Below are 20,966 nucleotides of genomic sequence, written 5' to 3' on the forward strand. Positions count from 1 at the left end.
CAGATACTGCTGAACTAATTCTGTAGCCTTGGACATTTCTCTTTAACTCCAGCAGTCTGAAATTGGCCTCTCTAGTCAGCAATGCTTCTAAACCAGCAGTAAATGTAGTCCACAGCACTACCCCTCTTTAACGATCTCCTTTCAGATCCAGAAAATCAGGCAAAAACAGTGATGTGCCCATTCTAACTCCCAAGTACCTACTCCTACTTCCTCAAGCAAGATAAATATGTCCCCCAAAGCTATGTCTGCCTTATAACCCTGGCAGATCTCCAACAGCCCTATTGTTCTATATTGGACTTTGAAATATGAAAAAACAGACCTGTGGTATTCCTGCACATGTAAAGCTTCAGCTTCTCAGGAGTGATGGTCTCCATGACTGGCTAGCATTAAGATAAAGACACACCACTTCAACCAGGGAATGATCCATATCATCTGTTTCCTTCCTATTGTTCACCTTGATCACCTCCTTCTAGCATGTAATCCCCAAAGTTGTCCTTTCGCTCATTAAGTAAATACACTACTGCTCTACAGAAGTAGGAGACACTGTTCATCCAGTACAACACCTGGGTTAAATAAAAGCGTTTCATTTCCAGATCCTGAGGATTAGTTTCATTGGCCATTTTTCAAACAAAGGAGAAAGCTGATCTAAACGTGTTTGCCAAAATAATATACCCATCATTTAAAGCATTATTTATACAAATGCACTTTATTGTTTTAAACAGAACAAAAGAAGAGGCAGAAAATATTTGCGTATAATAAATCCTAGCTTATAAATGTAGTTTTTTAGTGGTGATGTCTCTAATCAGTCTTCAGGGATTTTTTTTTTTTTCCAATTTGCTTCACTGTGTCTGGAGCACTGATATTAGAGAAAAGCACATCAGCATAAAGTGTAAACCAGTGTCTCAAACCACTGGAAGAACCTGGAGAGCAAACATGATTTTTCTTATTTCCTCTAAGTAATCTTTCATAAAACAAAAGGTGATCTTTGGCATAGATTCATACTTTAAAGGCATCAATATTGCATTTATATCAGGTAAGCAACTATACAAATATGCTGAGGGCCTTGAAAATAATATTCATCAGTTAAAGGAAAATAGAGGAAAGCCTGAGTGTACAGTACCAACTGAGGACAAGGTTTATACATTCGATGTTGGGATTTAACACATTGGAGGTGAGAAGGAAGGACATTCAGGCAATGGTTTCTTACTTCTTTACTCATCCAGTTCTGGCTTTGGGAAGAAGTACGATTTCATGTGCTGGGCAATGCTTAGACAGCAGTGTAAGTGCAAAAAAAAAAGAATTCTTTTCTCTCACTTTGCTAATAGGAAACATATGGTGATAATTAAATATTATACTCATTACTCACGGACATTCATTACTTGGGAGGGAGGAGAGGATAGAGGGGCTTGGTTAAGGGAGGAAAGAATATACTGAGGACTATTTCCCATTGATTCATCCCCAACGGTGCCAGAATTCCAGTCTGCAAGTGCCAACCTCCCTTAGGTAGGAAGAGCCCTTCAGACAGGATTGCCTTTCTATTAAACATTCCGGGGGTGGCAAGCACCAGTTCTTAGGACTGAATTTCAAAAGGATAAAAAGGATCTTTCAGAATACAATGAACAAACACATATCTTTAAAATCTTGTCTAGGAAGGGTAATGAGGGAGGAATACAAAAGCCAGGATTGGAGACATGATTTGGTTAAAAACTAAATGCAGCATTTCAGCTCAGAAGGGACAGTAAGAGCTAAGAATGAATGCTAAGGCCTCAACGCAGACCTCTGCAGGCAGTGACGAAGCATGAAGCGCCTGGGCGCAGCCCTGCTGGGAAGATGGGCAGGGCTGCACCCGGCTACTCTGCCCCTCGGTGGCAGAAAGCACCAGGACACACAGTGTGTGGGATGACTACCTTGGCAGGCCAAGGCAGGCTACAGGACAGGAACCTTCCCTAGCATAGACGTTGCTCAGGGGCAAGGTAAAGACAGAAGCACACGAATGTGATTCTGCGATTTCCTCCTGAGAGCAAAATTTGGTTTTGCACTAGGGGAAATTAGAAGGATGAAACGGGAAGGGCAAGAAGTGAATCCAGGCCCCACATGCTGGGGCTCCCCAGAGGCCATCTTCCCCTGTAGCAGCAAAGCTCACTTCTGAAAAGGACCCAGATAGCACAGCCAGGGTCAGGGGCAACGTGGAAAGCCCAAAACACATTTTAGAGGCACAGTGATTTCCTTCTTAACTAACCTGCCAGGGTGGGAGGGATGGGCGGGTAGTAAAAAGGAAGCAGAAAAGGAACTGTCCCCTAGGGAATGAGGGTGGAGCAGGGTGTCTGGCTAGTGTTCAGTCGTGGATTCTGAGCTTATGTGAAGTCCGTGGGCTAGAAACCCAGTCTTCCTATTGGACAGAGTGTGCACGAGTATAACTGTGTTTGAGAATATAGGCTGTGTACGGAGACGCGTTTCGAAGTGTCCATGACAAGAGTATACAAGGTTTCTAAAGTGAAGAGGCCCCACTCCTTTCTGTTATGTCAGGCCAGGATGTGGGTGGCTTTTAACCCCCTAGCAATTCTCAGCATCTTCTGGGACTCAGACCATTTCATTGTGTTTAGTAGGGGTTTCTGTGCCAGCCAGATGTGACCAGGTGCCTACTGGTACCAGGGAGTCTTTCTAACCCAGCGCAGTGTAAATCCAGCATCTGTTCGAATTTTGATTGAGGCAGCTTCTGCTTCTCGAACAGTCTCCTTCACTGACTGCATGAGGTTCTGGGCGTTGTGAACCAGCATCTCTGTAGCCTGCAAGCAAAGAGAAACGCTCCGTTACTCAGAGTCCCCTGATGTGGCCCTACCTCCAGAACTGGCTTAAGCTAGGAGTGGACTGCAGTTTGCCCGACCCACAGCTGGCATCCCCCGTACTTGTCATATCACTGGTGGGTTGGGGGGGGGGGGGGAGGTTTCACCAAAAAGAATCCAAAAACGGCCATCAATGATCATGTACTATACCCGCAGCTGGCCTCTAGCACATACTCCCTTCCTGGTCCTCAAACAAGCTGCTGCCTTGCCTCGGGCTCTTACTGTTCCCTCTACCTGGAATGCTTTTCCCTCACGGCTTAGCCCTCACCTCCTTCAGATCTTTGCTCAGATGTCACTTTGGGAGGCATTCCCTGATCACCTTATTTTAAATACAAACACCTTCCCAAGTGACAGCATTCTTCATCCTCCAATTCTTCATTTTTCTCCACAGAACCCGTCATTACTGATATGCTATATGCAAATTTTACCTAAGTTGTTTGCTTTATCTGCTATTTTACCTGATTTTATCAAATTTTAGTACCACGAGGGCAGTGATTTTTGTCACTTTTGTTTGCTGCTATGCCCCGTGTTAGGACAGGGCCTGGCACAAAAAGAGGTATTTCATAAATATTTTAATAATGAATGAAAAAATTAACCAAATGAGCAAGCCAATCATCTTATAAATCCATGAAAGTCTAAATACATAAATTTAGATACACAAGCTTACTGCAAACACACTAATACTCCAACATAGAAACTCAGAGAACTTATTGATCTATTAGGACAGTAATTTTTTTTTAAAATCTTTAACTATTTTTGATTTAAAAAAAAAAAAAAAACACCATTTTTGAGCCACAGACGCTTTGAGGATTTTGAGGAATTCTGTAGAGTCTTCCCTGGAAAATGCTCGCGTGTATAAAATTTGTCCACACAGTTTCTGAGGGTTCACTGGCTCTGAGACGCATAACTACGGGCTTAAATTCCTGGTCAGCTGATCTTTTCACTCAGTCCACAAAGAGGCTAAGGCCCAGATAGGTTCAGAGATTCGCAACCAAACTCACACAATCATCAGGATGAGGACTCAAAACGTCTGACTAGCAGTCCTGTGGTTTTGCAGTTCGACCACACTGTTAGTTTCTCTTTTTACTGTAATATTAGGAGGAACATAGGAGATATTCCCCAAATACATTTGTGTTGGTTAATTAAACGATATGGTCTGAAACCATGAGTCTTTATCCTTCTTTCTCTGTTTCCACTTCCTTTACTTGGTGCAGATGAGATCACATGACAAGGAACAGCCCAAGTGCCCAGACCCTGCCTAGAATACATGGAAGTTAGGGGTGAAGATCCAACCCCATGTTGTACAAGGAGGGGGAGGGGGAGGGGGAGAGCTGTTGGACTAAAACAAGGCAGTGGAAGCAGCACCACTGGCACCAGACAGCAGCCTCTGTCTCCTGGCCCAGAGATCAGGGCTGGCCTCCCGAACTACCTGTGAATTCCCTGAGGAGAGGGACTGTGTGTCTGTTTCTCTAACTCCGCTCTACAGCGCCCAATCCACAGCCACATGCTCACCCGTGTACGATGAGCCTGTCTGCGCAGCTCAACAAAAGATGTGCTACCTACTGTGAGGTGACACTAGACGTATGGCACACAGCGTGGCCTCCCAGAGGGGAGCTAAGGAGAGGAAGAGGTGCTCACATGAGAGCTTTCCCAATAGTTCTGGGCCACAATTCCAGGAGGCAGTGAAGGACGACAAACTCCAAAAAAGTGGTTGCCATCACTTCAGAGAACCCTCCTGCCACTCTTATTGCAATTTCTGTCAAAGAAAGCAAGAGAAGCACCTCCTCTGAGCTGTCATCTCGGCCTCAACCTGTCTCATGCCCCTGAAAAGCCAGCACGATTCTTCCTCGAGGTACTGATATCCCGGGGAGCTAGGAAGCAGAAATGCTCTCCAGCCAAAGGAGTGAATAGGCACTGGAGGCCTCAAGAGAGCCAAAGCTACTTCCTGGAGGAAAAGAACTGAGCTTAAACCCCAGGCCTCAACTTCCTATCTGTACAGGGACAAAAGCCACACAAGAGTTTTCCTTCAGCTGGATTAAATTACTATAAAGTGGCACAGAAGCTGCTGGCAAGAAAGAGCAGCAGAGGACACATACCTGCTCAGACTCCTCATCACTGATGTTGGTGCGACCCAGCATGGTGGCCTTCACCGTGGACAGGATCTTGAGTTGGGTGCTTATGGTTGGGATTCGCTCGCATACCTAAAAAGGAAACTTAATTTAGTATGTTTCTAACGTTCTTCTTGCCCGCCAGCTCTTTGAGGGCAAGACTTATCCACCGCTGTATTTCTGAGGCTGGCATGCAGAAGCCATTCGGTAAATCAGCAGCAGGATCCCACTTGCTTTCTCCCCAGAAGCAGTCTAGTCCCTCTCTTCAGAACGATGCGCTACCATTATCATTTTTTCATTTGATTAGGAAGGAAATTGTCCTGAATCTCTTTCCCAAATATATATGTGTATTTCCCCTTTCTGCTGCCTCTTCAGAGCTCCTCCACCTCCTCCTTGCTCATCCAGTTTTCTCTCTCTCGCTTTCTCCCTCCCACACCTCCTACTCTGACACACTCACACACACACAAACACACACACACACACATTTCTCTTGAGTACCTGTAAGAGGTTGGTTCTAATCCGCTTATCTGTGCACTGCTTGGCAACCTCCTTGGCCAACCGGGTCACCTCATCTGAGGCCTTGGCAATGTCCTTGGCACACTGAATCAGTGCCCGCTTGGTACCACTGCCCCCTCTTACCAGCCGAGACATCTCAGCCATCAGCAGAGCCATGCGTTTGGCTGCTGCAATGATGTCATTGCCCTAGAGAGAAGCAAAGATATAATGTGAGCTCAGCCCACACGCTGGCCAAGTTAGGGAAGGAGGTAGAAGCACAGAGAAGAGAGGAGGGAGCCTGCTGCTCTAGCAGCCTCTGGAAGGGTGAGGAGAGAATAAGGGGACTGCTCTTAAGTGACATGGACAGTACAGGAGAACAGAGAGAAGGGTGAGCCAGGACACTCCTCCCAGCACTCAGTGAGAGAGGCAGAAAGAAAGAGATGACCCCACTGAGAAAGGGAAGACCCGGATATTAGTCTGGAAGGGCAACATGTGCGCCCCGGCATGGCAATGAACGAGCACCTCAGCATCTCCAAGTTAATCATGTCAATAAAAATGAGGACGGGACCAAGAAGTTGGTTAAACAGGCATTTTCTTTCTGTAGGGGAAAAGCAGTAGAGCTGGCTTGAGGGGAAAAATACAGAGGAGCCTTTCCAGGTGCTGAAATCATCCCCTTCGCCCTAACCCTCGTTGCCAATAACAGCCAAGGACGGACTGTTGCAGCTGAGCTAGAATTTAAACCAAGTAACCATTATCAGCCTTGATGAGAAAAGATCTACTTTCTCACCTAGACTGCTCCTGCCCTCCCGTCTACTGCCTCTTATTTGTCCTGTCAGCCTAAGGGAACATGTTATTTTAATTTATCACATTTGAAAAGGCTGAGAATCAGTCCTCTCAGCTAAGTGGCTTCAATTAAAGAAACCTTCAGCTAAGAGCAAAAAAATAAAACTCATGAGTCAAGCTGTAAATGGAACCCCCCACTCCAACTACTAGCGGTTTATCTTCAATTCGGCATCTGGATTCATTAAAACCCTCATGGGTCATAATCAAGAAATGTACATGAAATTTACTTTATGCCCTCAAAAGGAGCAGCTTTTTGGCTGCTAACAACCAAAAATAACCACTGCAATGTTCAAAACGACCTAAAAGGTCAGGCCCTACTCATTTTTCCCCTCATGCATTTCAATTTCTAGACCAGGCGTGAGGCATACACAAACCATGCCACTGCAGGGCACTCTGGGAGACACCCCCACAGGCATCAGGAAGTGGCTGATCACTGTGCAGGGAGGCGTGTATCATCGCAGGCAGTAACTGGGGCCAGAGAGAACAGAGGTATGGGAAGAAGTCATGAGAACAGGGGCAGGTTAGACAAGGCCGTCTCTTCCAGTGTAGACCTGGGATCATTACAGGGTTTCACGAACTTGATTAGAAGACAGTGTAGTGCCAGGGTTAGTTATTACCCATCACTCTCCAAACCCTTTCCTTCTTGCAACATGCTACCTTCAAAAGGAAAAAAGTGATTACCCTCTTCCTCCACTCCCCAAACTAGCGTGGGTTCAGTCCCAAGGCCAAAGCTCTGTGGCTGCCTGTCCTGCAGCCCTGAGTGCTCCCTGTCCCCCACCCCCCCACCCCTCCCACCGAAACACCCAAGCAGTCAGTGAAGCCCCTTCCCTGTGGGTTCCTATTAAGGCCAGCATCTGCCAGGCAGCCAAGTGCAGGGCAGCAAGCAGTCCGCCCCAGAGACCCCGCCATATAAGCTGCTTCTCACCCTGACCAGCTCTGCTTGAGCCATCAGTGACAGGTCAGCAGAGGAGGGGGTGGCAGGCAAAGCTCAACGGTCAGGCCAGGTGACCTCTTAACGGTCTACAATGGTCCCCGACCTGCATGTCATTGAGAGACATATCCATGGCCTCCCAAGGGGGCTTAAGGTTCCAATTGTGGCCCCGAGGTCAGTAAGAAAAGGAATCCTTTCAGAAAGTGACCCCATCTCTAGCCCCAAACATAATGCAATCCAATCACTCTGGCATTAGCAGACCTATCAAACTTGTGAAGCCAGTCCTAACAACAAGGTGCAGACAGAGGCCCGCCCGCCCAGACTCACAGGACTCGCACAGACCATGAGTGATGCAATGTGTCAAGGCTGCACATGGCCGGATGCATATGGAGCAGCCCCCACCGGGGTGCTAATCAGTACCTTACTAGACCACTTGGTAGCTTCCCGATGCAATGACTGAGCCGCGGCCAGAATGGGCTGGTTGACCGGCTGATTGGATGGCATTAACAGCAGCTCAGGTTCGAAATCGTCTTCCATGTCAGGGGGGACAGGGAACCCGACAGCATCGGCCGCATCTGCCTCAGCTACAACGCCTATACCCACCTCAGCGGCTCGGTTACCCGGCTTGGTCGATGGCAGGAAGGATGAGAAACAGGGACAGTGTTAGTAAGAGCAGTAGGACTGGGGAAGCTGAGCATCAGCTGGTTTAGTAACCAAAGCTTGCCTAGGATGGGAAGGAGAATGGCCTCTCTCCAGAAGCCAGATGAACCGAGCCCCACAGAAGGGGAATTCTCAGCCTCCAGCACCAGCCCGAGCCCTCTCCGTTCTCAGTGAGTGAAAGAAAGGCTCACTCCCGTGGCAAAAGGTTTCCAGAGAAAAAATTTAAACCAAGAAAGCAAGCGGCATTCCTTTTTTATAACTTACCACCAGAGTTAAACTTGCCAAGAATAATTTTCATGTCACGACATTTCAGAGGAGCCAAACAACCAAACAATAGTGGCTAATTACCTTTAAAAGGAATCCGGGCGGGGGGGGGGGGGGGGGGGGGGAGGAAGCAAATGCAGCCACACAACTTGCTTTGAACAGAACAAAGTGATCATCCCTTGCTGGCTCCCTTGGGCACTGTTCTCTATCTTCCTGGACACAGGAAGTGACTTGGGTCAGCACTGCAGTTGCCAGGCCACAGATCATTATTTCCTTCAGGAGTTAAAGAGTCTCAGAATTTAAAATGATACATCAGAGGCAACGGATGGCAAACCAGGAAAGAGCCAAAGAAAACAAACACAATGATTGCGTGAAGAGGACCTATCAGATACCCCACAATCAGCCAGCTGAAAGGAGCCTCCAGAATAAGCCACATCCAGCTTCCCATCTTAGGGAAAGCCCACACTGCAGACCAGCTCTCTCTATCCCCTCAAGGTCTTCAGAGACAACACTTCCACGACCTCACACCATATCCACTGCTAGGGTTGACTCAGAAAGCTGTTCCTTGGGTACAACCTCAATCTCTCCTGTTGCTCACTAGCATTCTCACTCCAACCTCAGTTTACACACTTCACAGATAACACATGAGTGTGGCAACTGACCAAGGCTGAGTTGAAAGGAGCCCAAATTAGTGCCCATGAGAGAACAGGACCCATGAGTGGGCAAGAATGCATTTAATACCAGGGATGGGGATTCTGGAAGGTCAGGGCAAGAGGCAGTGTGATGGGATGCTGAAATAGGCGGAGGGGAAAGAAAATTAAAGAAACTGCCTCAGTGAAGCCAAACCATGCATATGAAGAATGGTGAAAACAGTTTCTTCTTAAAAAAAAAAAAAAAAAGAAGAAGAAGAAGAAAAGAAAAAGAAAATAGATTTATTTTAAAGTAATCTCTATAGCTAATATAGGGCTCAAACTCATGACCCTGAAATCAGTGGTCACATGCTCTACCAACTGAGCCGGCTAGGTGCCCCTGAACACAGGTTCTTTATATCAAACACATCTAACCAAGAGGAAGAAAGAGTTTACTTGAAGTTTATTCGAGGTTGCTGTCACTCCTAAAATTCTTATACTGCACAGGAAACCTGTCTCCAAAAGGCGATGACAAAGTTCCAGAATTCAGGGCAAACAAGGGGTTCAGGTACATTCTAAACCCTTTCCCTAAACTCTGTCTCAACCAGGACTCATCCTCATTCCTTAGAGAAGAGGGCAGCTCGCTGCTGCTGGAGTTCAGAGTCTCACCGTGTACAAAGTCAGAATGACAGATACACAAACGCACACGGTTCAAGGAACTCCTGACTTCACACATCTCAAAGTCGCCAATCCCGCAATGCTCCAAACCTCCCGAGACAGTCGGGCCTCAAGACTTCTGGCTACAAACAGCAGAGTGGGGTAAATATGTAGGCTGATGCCATGTGCCCTGTAAGTTTATTTATAATTCACATATATTTTGTGTCCAGCTACATGGTATATCTGGGTTTATTATAATGAAATTTAAATTCCCTTTAAAATCTTTGAGTAAAACCAACCTCTGCTGTCACCTCCACTCCACTTTCCACATGCACTGCTAATGCTCCTGGAGGTGTGCATGCCCCAGGTAGAAAGATATGATTGCAAATAATTCCACGATCAGACCCAACACCAGCAAGGTCACTGTTCATTCCTTCTTAGAACCTGGGCTCACAGCTAACAGCACAGAAAAATACGGAGTTAAAAAACCAAGGTCAATTTCCCAGCCTGGAAAAACCCAAGATCAGCTGCCTGCAAAAGGTCCCTGGGGAACTGCATTTAATACAAGAGCCTGAGACGGCTGAGGGCGTGAAAAGGCAAATAAATGGTGGGAATGAAGATCTAGAAGGAAGCGTCATATGACAAACAGTTTAGAACTGAGGTAGAACTACGTCTCACTGTCAGGCTAGCAATAATGTTTAGCTCTTATCTAGAAAAACTACCATGCACTCTTCATCATTTAGGGGGATAGAGGCAAAAGTTATTCATGGGGCATGACTGCTGCTGCAGCAGCATCCACATTTTCACCAACCACGTTATTATTGACACTTTGAGATTTGTGGAGCTAGAGTTAGCCTGCAGCGGGCTGGAATTGAGGGGTAAGATGATTCTGAGAAAAAGAATAAAGCATGTGCCTTCTAAGACATCCATCAACCTGCTTTTATGAAAAATAGAAGGAAAACACAAACACTTCATTTAACTCGAGCAGAGCCCCCAGAAGACTACTTCACGATTGGAGCACTGATAACTAGCAAGAGAGCATCTAAACACATTCAGCAATCCCAAGAAAGAAAAGCAATTTTTAAAAGACCCCAAGTGTCCAGGGTCACAGGAGCAGACACTTGCATGGACAGAGGAAAGGAACCTCCTCTCAAATATCTTACTAAACCACAAGTAAAAGGGCGATCATGTTATTGGCAACAGCAGGAACCAAGGCAGAGAGAGGGTAACCTTCCAAGAAGACTCTTCTTCCTGGGCTGTGAGCTCTTCTTCATCCTATTCCAACAAGAAAAGCCTCCTTACTTACCTTGCTGGACCATTTGCGAGCCTCATCATGGAGCTGCCTGGCAGCCATCATCATTGGCTGGTTAATCACCTCCCCGGCTTTCTGCTCAGGGAACTCTTCATCCTTCTCCTCCGGTGGTGGGGGCCTGGGCGGAGGGACCTCACCCTCAGGCAGAGGTGGTTTGGGAGGAGCAAGCTCATCTGCCAGCTAAGGAAGAATTACTGGGTTGTAAGTAAAACCCTAGGAACTACTCCCTTCTAGAATTCTTTCCTTTTCCTCTAAAAAGCATCCCCAGAAAAGCCACCCACACTCATTCCATATAAGACCACCCACACTGAGCACAGGGACCACCTGCTTCAATCTCAACAGATGCATACTTTCTTCCTTGCTTCTCCATAAAAAGCCAACAGCTACAGTTTTGGATGCATCCCAGGGAGGCACACATAGCACCACTTCTCTGGGACTGAAGATTCCTAGAGAAGATCTAATTTGTGGTCCCGGTTGTTGAAGCCAGTTGCATAGGCAAGTTAACTTCTCTCCTGGGCCTCAGCTTTCCCATCTGGCAACGAGGGGCAGCTAGATCAAATGATCTCTAAGATCCTGAGTCTAAGTGTCATGAATCTGCTGATCACATACAAAGCCAGGTCTCAGAATAGCCCCCACCCTGGCCCTCACCACGCACCAACAGCCCTGCTCCAGAGACTCAAACGAAGCTGAAGCATTGGAGGCTACGGAAGCACTGTGCCTTAGCTCAGGCAAAATGACCCAATTCTGTCCCCAACCAACCTAGAAACTCACATCTCTTACTGACATGAAACATGGGAAAGTAAATCAAATGGTTGCCTTGATGAACTATTCCCAAAGTCCAGCTATTTCCAGTAGTGTTAGAATAATCACTATTTCCTATTCTAAGATTTGTATCTATAAGATATTGCCCAACTAAGCCTCCTCTTCAACCACTGACCTATGGAAGAATAATTTATGGCACTCTGGGGATGCATCAAAAGACTTTAAATTATAGTTGGGGAAAAATAAGCTTTAAAAAAAAACAAAGACTGTACCACTTTTATTACTAAAAAAAAGTCAAGGAAAGGAAAGAAGGTACACACGTCTAGCTACCTCAGTTTCACCACTGTCATCTGGGAACACAAAACATCTCCACACCACCAGATGATTTCCCCACTCCTCATTAACTCACCCAGGACCTCAGCACTCATCACACGCACATTTGCCAAAGCCAGCTGTTCCACGCTAGTGGGTCCCCAGCACAGTCAGCCAACCCACATCCCATGCATAAGAATGGGGTGCAGGGGGTGAGGTGCTCTACTGATTTGGGAATGAAAAACAACTTGTGCGCCTAAGCTTCAAGTAAAAGCTAAACAGAGACACCTAGTAAATGCGGCTGCAGGGCACAGCTTACCTCCCTCTTGCTACAGTCCCAACACCCTCTGCTCAGTTCTCCCCATCATCCTGAATTTACTTACACGGAGCTGTTCAAGATCTGGAGGAGGAGGCGGGAAGTCAGGCTCCTGAGGTTGGAAGGCTTCTCTGACCTTGGCCACAGCTCCCAGGATCCGATATCCTGAGTCCAGGAAGCTCTTTTGCAGGCCTAAACATAAGACGCCCTCACTTTCAGCTGGGCAGGTCAGTGCCCTGGAGCACTGTCTGTCCAGCAGAAGAACTGGTTTCTATTAACAAAAGCTGGATGTGAAGCTGCCAGGAAGCATCACAGGCAGTGATTGAAGTGGAAGGGACGTCAGGGCAAGGCAGATGCCATAAGGCCTACAAAGAGCCAGAAGAGTCACAAACCAGCTAGTCCCTGTGCTGCAGGGTGCCTTCTGGCCTGTACAATTAACAAGTACTCAAGACGTTCCTGGGTGTGATCACTTTGGGCTCAGGTGGTGCTCACCACTTCTCCTATAATGATGAAGCAGTCAAGAGATAAGGCTGCCAAGTCAGAACAGGAGAGATGCTGGTTTCAGATGGGGCATACGGTCCCTGGAGGACGTCTCACCTTTCTCCCTACTTCATTGCTCAACCTGGCATTAAGTGTATTAACCCCTATGTTGATCAAATGCTGCTATGGTGTCCAGTCACCTGGGATTCAGGAATTCTACTCGAACTACTAGAAACTCCAATTAGGAAACGGAGTGTGTTCTTAGTGACGGTGGGCTGAAGGCGTGGGTAGGGATGAATAGGGCCGCCCTTCCTTCCCACTCCCTTACGCTGCCTGGATTACTCGGAGACAAGGCTAGACACGCTGGATGCTCAGAACACGGAGGAATTCAGATGTTTCTGACCAAAGAAGCAGTAACATCTTTAGTAATACTGGAAATGTGCTCAGAATTCAGCTAAAGAAAAATCTAGATTCCTTGGTGTGGGATCGGGATATTTACCAAGGAGATCTACAGGTCAACTTAAGCCCTCCAGATTTGGCAGAAACAGAAAATGTCTTACAGAGAAAAGACAGTTCAAGAAAAGCAGAAGAGAAGTTAATGCCAGTTACATAAGCTAAATGGTTGATAAAATGGTTTTCTTGCATCTTTTGAGCAATTTCCAAAACAATGACTAAACAGAGCCAGGAGCTATCTAGTCAGACAACATTAAGAAAGCACAGAAAAGATGGCCCAGAAAAACTAACTCACAATAAAACCTGCCAATATTGGAGAAAATATTCAATGTGATATTTTGGGGGGACATCAAAAGAGTGATCTAGCAATCTCAAACTACAGATCTGTAGGTTTTGCTCTCAGATACTGGACATGGTGGTTATGGGGTGGGTGCACACCGTCTCGGCACCCTGTCAGCTTCCCGAGTTAACCTCTCGAGGGAGGTGAACCGCACCATGCATCACTTACCAGGGTCGGAAATGTTTCCAGCCACAGCCTTTGCATCCATCACCATTGGGGAGATGGTTTTGCTCAATTCATCGGAGGCAGCTTTTACAGCCTCACGGAACTTGGGATCCTCAGAGTTCTCCACCTCCCTCTTAGCCACCAGCAGGATACGGTTGGCCCGGCGAGCGATGCTGGTCGCCCCGGCGACCAACATCTGTGGCTGAATGTTGGCCATGGCTACTTTACACTTGTCCAGGTCTTTTTTAATTGCTTCTTCGGAAGCATCCAACAGAGATTTGGTATCAATAGCTTCGTCCACCAGCCCTGTCAGGAGAACAGAAATGGAATTTCGTTTCTACTTTAGAAGAACAGCGGCTCAAAAACCCTGTTGTCCACTCGAGTCTCACGTGAAAATGTCACACCCAGAATTCTCTCCTTCAGCTCCGAGTCCTTCCTAAACAAGCAAAAGCTTCCAGATGATTACCTTAGTTCAAAAAAAGAGTGAAGATGTAGTCCAGGAGGCTGTACAGATTCACAACACTCATACCAACCGTGGTCACTGGCCTTCTCGAGTCGACCACAGGTCACCAGAACCGCGGCGACATCAGGAGGATGGCGACTCAGGCCTCTGCGGCATCTCCACATTCTGCTAATAACATTTTCTCCCTTCCCTCCTCACTCCACAGCCATCTGTTGCGTGCTGGCAGCTTGTAGGGCCCAAGACGAGCCACGCCGCTGAGGATTCTAATAACCCCGGGCAGCTGTTTCTTGTTTCTGTTACCTCTCCTCCGACACCTCAGGAGCTCCACTTTCATCTCTGGCTGCCGTGGCTCCCGTCACCACAGGTTCAGCCGGGGAAGCCGGAGAGCCCGCATCCCTCCCTTCTGCCCTCCTCTCCTAGGCCTCCCTCCACAGACCGTGAAGATTCGGAGGTGCCGCTTCAGTTGCACGGACACGCGTTTGCTGGCGGTTGGCTTCTCCTCTTTTTTTAAAAAACCACGTAGTTGATAAGTTGGAGGGAACTCTGAGACAAGGTGTATTAAATGGTAGCTATTGTGGTTCCTTGAAATGTGAACCCACTGAAAATGACAGGGCCACTCACTGTGTCCGCGAACACTGCCTCGCAGCCTCTGAAACCAAACTCTGGTTCAGACGGAGCAAAGGCACTATTCAGAGAGGAGATAGCAGCCCTAACAATACACATCACACAGGGAGGGCAGCATTAAAATAAGAGGGACTCAAAGAGCCTCTCTTCAAACAAGTTGCAAGGCTTGAATGAGAAGCTGCCGCTGCTCTGCGGCCTTAATCAGGGCCAAGTACACTGTCGGGCACGTGACCATCCCTTCCTCCAATTACAGCCCAGTCACATAACCGGTCCTGCTTGAGTTTCTGCAAACACACTTCTCAAGGGCTCCACGGTAAGAGCTTGGCACACAACCCTACCTGTCATTTTTTCAACATTATCGATCCACTGGTTCTTCATGGTCTCAAAGTGTTCGTAAGCAGCTTGATTTCCAGGATTCCTAAGTAAAATGCGAGCAGCTGAGACCACCTGTGGATGACAAAACAACCCGTAAGCCCCAGGGCGCCCTTGCACTGGGACACAAACCTTCAGCGAAGCTTTCCCCTCTCTCCACCTACAGATGGCACTAGAAAGCCAAAAATGGGCAAGCCTTTCAGGCCGAATGCAGGAACACTTGGTCTCTGCAACCGCTCACCAGAGCAAAAGGTTTTATAGTCACAGGCTGATTCTGAGAAGGTACCAGAATAACAAAGTGGCGTTCACTTGATACTTCAGAACATATACAAAGTGACTTATGTTGCTGGGTCGTAGGGCAGATCTATTTTTAACTCTTTAAGGAATCTCCACACATGGCTGCACCAGTTCACATTCCCACCAACAGTGCAGGAGGGTTCCCCTTTCTCCACATCCTCTCCAACATTTGTGGATACAGATGCAATGAAACACCGGGACACCTGCACCCCGATGTTTATAGCAGCAATGTCCACAATAGCCAAACTGTGGAAGGAGCCTCGGTGTCCATCGAAGGATGAATGGATAGAGAAGATGTGGTTTATGTATACAATGGAATATTCCTCAGCCATTAGAAACGACAAATACCCACCATTTGCTTCGACATGGATGGAACTGGAGGATATTATGCTGAGTGAAATAAGTCAATCGGAGAAGGACAAACATTATATGGTCTCATTCATTTGGGGAATATAAAAAATAGTGAAAGGGAATAAAGGGGAAAGGAGAAAAAAATGTGTGGGAAATATTAGAAAGGGAGACAGAACATGAGAGACTCCTAATTCTGGGAAACAAACTAGGGGTGGTGGAAGGGGAGGTGGGTGGGGGGTGGGGGTGACTGGGTGATGGGCACTGAGGGGGGCACTTGATGGGATGAGCACTGAGTGTTATGCTATATGTTGGCAAATTGAACACCAATAAAAGTAAATTTATAAAAAAAAAATAAATTTGTAAAGTTCAAAAGAAAGTGACTTATGTTTAGACACTTGATGTTTAAAAGAAATAAATAAGATAAAAGAAATAAATAAACACTTGATGTAGATTTTTCCATCTTAAAAAGCACCACCAAGACAGACACAGCAAATTACTTAAAACTGCTATTTACAGATTTAAAAAAAAAAAAAAAAAAAAAGGAACTGGCTACAGTTCACGAAGTACTTCCACATGCATTATTTTACTGCATCCATTATCTCACAACACCCCTTAGGAAACAGGATGGGTAGGTAATTCCACCAACTTACAGATGCAAAAACTAAGACTTAGAAAATGTAAGCGACTTGCTCAAGAGCTCCCGGCAAACCAGTTAGAGGAGCTGGGGAAGGAACTAACACTGCCCGAATATTTGGTAAGTTACAGGCTACACACATATCCTCTTAATCCTCCAAAATATCCATTAGGAAGGAATTCCCTCCATTTTACAGATGATTAAACTCAGAGTCACAGAGGATGCAAGTCTAGATCTGTCTCCAGAATCCTTACTCTTTCCATAGTTGGTATTTTTAATTTTCTGTTTCTCTTTTTTAGGAATCTCAGTTTTATACAGAAATGCCTATGTTCTATGTTCTATGTTTTATGGAAATTTTTAAAGAAAGTTACACATGTTCATATTTTATAGAAATATTTTTTAAAAGTTGGGCATGTGTGATTTTTCAAGAGAATCTAATTTGTTAACATGCCACGTGGGCAAAAAAGCAAACAATAAAGAGGTGTGGGTTTTTTCCATCCCTTCCTGCAAGTTCCCACCAAAGCCAGTATCACAGATGTGTAAAGCTCCTGATATACTAAAGGCACACAATACATATCTGCTGAATAAATCAATTTTTTAAATGAATTCCCTATAATTTGATTAGAAAAAAAGTGCAAACATCACACTAAAAGATGTTGGACTGGTATTTTTAAGAATACTTGTCACATATTAGAACTTCAATTCCCACCCAATTTGGTTTTTTTTTGCTCCCACTCTACCAGTATACTATTCACAGCATACTGGCTATAACGTGGTTATATAATGAAGTAGAAAAAAAGAAAACAAGTTATGAACACAACCGGATTTTTTTAAAATATCCTCAAAGAGATGTGGGGAAGGCAGACGCTCTGCAATCAAAATAGACTTAACCTCTCAAGATTATCCAAATATTTCCCAAATTATGGGTGTGTGTGAGCAGGGGTTGCTTTACTACTTTTTTCTACTCTCAAAAGTAATCTATGATCATTGTAGAAAGCTAAAACAATACAAAAATGATTTTGACACTGTGAGTTTGTTTCTTTTATGATAATGTAGAATAAGTGTTCAAAAATGTATAGAAACTATTCTATAATTGACCTTTACTGCACACTATACGGTGAGTACTGAAACAACGAAAAAGTGAACAAAATTCAACCTGGGGTGTGAGTTCTCGGGCCGTCTTTACTGATGCCTGAATGCCTTCTACGGTGGATTTATTAGCAGTTCCAACAGCAGCCGCCTTCTCCGCTGTGGCACCAAGCCTTCCTGAATGGTGCTCAAAGTTAGCTGCCCTCTCATCAAATACCTTGAGGAAAAAACAAAGAAATTAGGAAAATTTATTTCAGTAAAAGAAGTCAAGAAGCCAAAGAAAAAACTCTCTTTAAGTAGAGGCAGTAACCACTTAAGCAACAACTTCACAGATGACATCAAACCTTAGTCAATAAGACAACAATCTGGCGATTGCCAGGTCTTGACCTTGCTCTGTGTCCTCAGAGATTTGGCCATAAGCATCACATGCGTGCACAGCCTACCCAACTTTGGTTTTTGTTTTGTTTTTTTTCCTACCCAACTTCGAATTTCAGTTCAACCAATGCTTACCAAGTGCAGACAGGATACAGAGCACCGTGTAGTCTGCAATAAGGAGTCCACAGACTTCAAAATTCCCTGTCTTATCCTGTAGTTTCAGGAAGACAGACAAACCCACCCAGGCTCCAGTGTAGTTGGCTGGGGACATTAAAGGCCAAGAACATCCTCGTCCTAACCTGAACTCCAGCCGCCTCAAGGCAGCATCCCTCTCATATCCATTACCATTAATGTTGTAAAAACTCTGCTCCTGACCTCCACGGGAAAAATGATAGCTGGTGCTCACACTCAGGCCTGAGACTAGGGCAAGGAAGGCTGATTTTTATTACCCTGAATACAAAACCACCTACTTAATTGTTCATTCACCTCTCAAATTAAAAAAAAAAAAAGTTAACTTATCCTTTGATGTGGATATTAATGCAAGGCTGAGTATGATGAAGGGGACTATTTAACTCAGATAAAATGACAAAAGCTCTTCTGTCGCTTGTTAGGGTAACAGTGCTTGAAAACACAAGGCATACCAGTGCCTGGTCAGGTTTACACTCTACACATTGCATGTCAGAAACTGCCGACAGGATCCATCCTCTTCTATTTTTTCCCCCGAGGATCTACCTGCCCCACCAGGGCAGTTCTGACTCTTAGCAGACCATCTCTAAGCTCTAATGGTCTCCTGGTTCAGCAGCAGGTTCCAATCGAATCGCCAGGGTGCTGGGTTGACCCACTCAAGTCTCTTGCCCACACTGGCCTCTTGTTTGGGTTCAGCCACCTGGGTTCTTGCCATTTAATGCTCAGAATTTCTGTCTGAACCTCTGATCTCCTAGCCTCAGTCCTTGTTTCTTATCTTGGCTGGTCTCCCACCCCTGGATCTACAAGGCTTTTGCTTACCCTACTTAATCATCCCAATTCCAGCCCTGTCTGCTGCATCCTCTGATTTAACTGGCTGTTTGGCCTGCTTTTCTTATCACTCAGCCAAAATTTACTGAGCACCTACTATGTGCCAGAACACTTGAATGGGTGCTAAAGATACAAAAAATGAATAAGGCACAATTTCTGCAACTCAGGAGCTCACATCCTTGAGATGTAAAAAAAGGCCCATAAACAGATACTTATATTAGAGTGTATGATGTACAATCATAAACCTAAGCGCTGACATCATGGGAGCAAAAGGAAAGGCGCTTAAACCTATCCTGGAAGTAAAGGATAAAAGGATAAAGGATAAATAGGAATTAGCCCAAAAAGAAGGAAAAGGTAATTAGAAACAAAAAGAACAGAGACAAGGAAGAGAGAAAGGACAGAGTCTGTAGGAAACTATAAGCAGTTAAGGGCTACTGGGGCATGAACTGAAAAGCAGACGCTTGTGGGAAACAGGCATAAAGAGAGTACTAGGAGCAGATCCTGGCACTCTGGCTTTATCCTATGCGAGAGGGAAGGCCTGCGAAGGGCTAAGTAGTGAAATAGGGTCAAATCTGTATTTTTATTTTATTGGTGGCTTAGTGACAGATTCAAAGAAGACCAGTCACAGCTGTGCAGTCATTTAGGCAACAGGGGACAAGGATCAGAACCAGAGCTGTAGCAACATGAATGGAAAACGTAAAGGATTCAAGGAATATTTGTGAGATCAAATTAGCTTGCCTTAGATATTTATTGGTGTGGGAAGAGTCAATGGCGACTCACACATTTCCGAGAGAGAAGAGAGGGGGACAGGAGGACAACACATGCTGACATACCAAGGAACCAGCAGAGACTCTTTCTACTAGTCTAAGACTCAGAGAACTCTGGAATGAAAAGAATAGCAAATCATCCTAGTCGAAGGGGACCATGAGCTGAACTGTGCCATGACCTAGGCTAAAGAAGGAAAACGGGGGTCATCAGCAAAAAGGAATAACACAAACCTCCACCCACTACTTCTACCTGGTCTTAGGTGCCTGACCCAACAGCCCCTTCTTCTTTGCTGCCAATACTTGCTTTCCTAGATTCCTCTACAGCTAGAGCAGCCATATGACCAAGTTCTAGCCAATGAAACATAAGCAAAAGTCTCCTGGGGGATTTCTGGGAAAGGCTTTACTTCCATTCATTCAGCACCAACAATGTGCCAGGCATTGTTTTAGGAACTGGGAATATTCATTCCTGCTTTGTCAGAAGATTCACTGACCATAGAGTTGAGGATCCATTTCTGGATTCTCTATTCTGTTTCATTGATCTATGTGTCTGTTTTGGGGTTGGTTGGTTTGTTTTTTAAGATTGTTTTTATTTATTCATGAGAGACACAGAGAGAGAAGCAGAGACATAGGCAGAGGGAGAAGCAGACTTCCTGTGGGGAGCCCAATGCAGGACTCAATCCCAGGACCCAGGGTCATGCCCTGGGCCAAAGGCAGACGCCCAACCACTGAGCCCCCCAGGTGTCCCTACGTGTCTGTTTTTGAGCCAAGAAGTCCAACGGTGGATGAATGGATAAAGAAGATAGATATAAATAGATATAGATATAGATATAGATATAGATAGATATATACTACACAAGATGGAATATTACTCAGCCATCACAAAGGATGAAATCTTACCATTTACATCATGACATGGATGGAACTGAAGGGTATTATGCTGAGTGAAATAATTCATTCAGAGAAAGATAATTACGACACAGTTTCACTCATATGAGGAATATAAGAAAGTGCAAAAGATCATAAGGGAAGAGAGGAAAAATGGAATGGGAAGAAATCAGAGAGGGAGACAAATCATGCGAGACTCAACTATGGGAAAGAGGGTTGCTAGAGGGGAGGAAGACGGGGGAATTGGGTAGCTGGGTGACGGGCATTAAGGAGGGCATGTGATGTGAGGAGACCTGGATCTTACATGCAACTAATGAACTATTCAACTCTACATCTAAAACTAATGATGTTCTATATGTTGGCTAATTGAATTTAAATTTTAAAAAATTAAATTTAAAAAAAAAGAACTGGGAATAAAGGGAGGTCTGAGTGGCTCAGTCAGTCAAGTATCTGCCTTCAGCTCAAGTCATGATCCCAGGATCAAGCCCCAAGTCAGACTCCCTGCTCAGCGGGGAACCTGCTTCT

General features: G+C 45.5%; 1 protein-coding gene across 2 annotated transcripts in view; it reads right to left on the bottom strand.

Annotated features, from left to right (window-relative positions):
* Nucleotides 1-687: 687 nt before the first annotated feature.
* VCL (vinculin) overlaps nucleotides 688-20,966 on the bottom strand; it is a 118,590-nt gene continuing 98,311 nt past the window's right edge. The window contains exons 14-22 of one of the 2 annotated variants that reach the window (XM_055325217.1): nucleotides 17,468-17,617; nucleotides 14,996-15,104; nucleotides 13,574-13,876; nucleotides 12,200-12,324; nucleotides 10,737-10,922; nucleotides 7,641-7,844; nucleotides 5,450-5,653; nucleotides 4,940-5,044; nucleotides 688-2,786 (exon numbers count right to left, since the gene is read on the bottom strand). In XM_055325217.1, the coding sequence (XP_055181192.1) occupies nucleotides 2,640-2,786; nucleotides 4,940-5,044; nucleotides 5,450-5,653; nucleotides 7,641-7,844; nucleotides 10,737-10,922; nucleotides 12,200-12,324; nucleotides 13,574-13,876; nucleotides 14,996-15,104; nucleotides 17,468-17,617 (1,533 nt within the window). In that variant the 3' untranslated portion in view covers nucleotides 688-2,639. The remainder of the gene's footprint in view (nucleotides 2,787-4,939; nucleotides 5,045-5,449; nucleotides 5,654-7,640; nucleotides 7,845-10,736; nucleotides 10,923-12,199; nucleotides 12,325-13,573; nucleotides 13,877-14,995; nucleotides 15,105-17,467; nucleotides 17,618-20,966) is intronic. The other variant, XM_055325218.1, reaches the window with a different exon arrangement.

The sequence above is a fragment of the Nyctereutes procyonoides genome, unplaced genomic scaffold (genome assembly GCF_905146905.1).
Source record: "Nyctereutes procyonoides isolate TBG_1078 unplaced genomic scaffold, NYPRO_anot_genome, whole genome shotgun sequence".
Classification (NCBI taxonomy): Eukaryota; Metazoa; Chordata; class Mammalia; order Carnivora; family Canidae; genus Nyctereutes; species Nyctereutes procyonoides.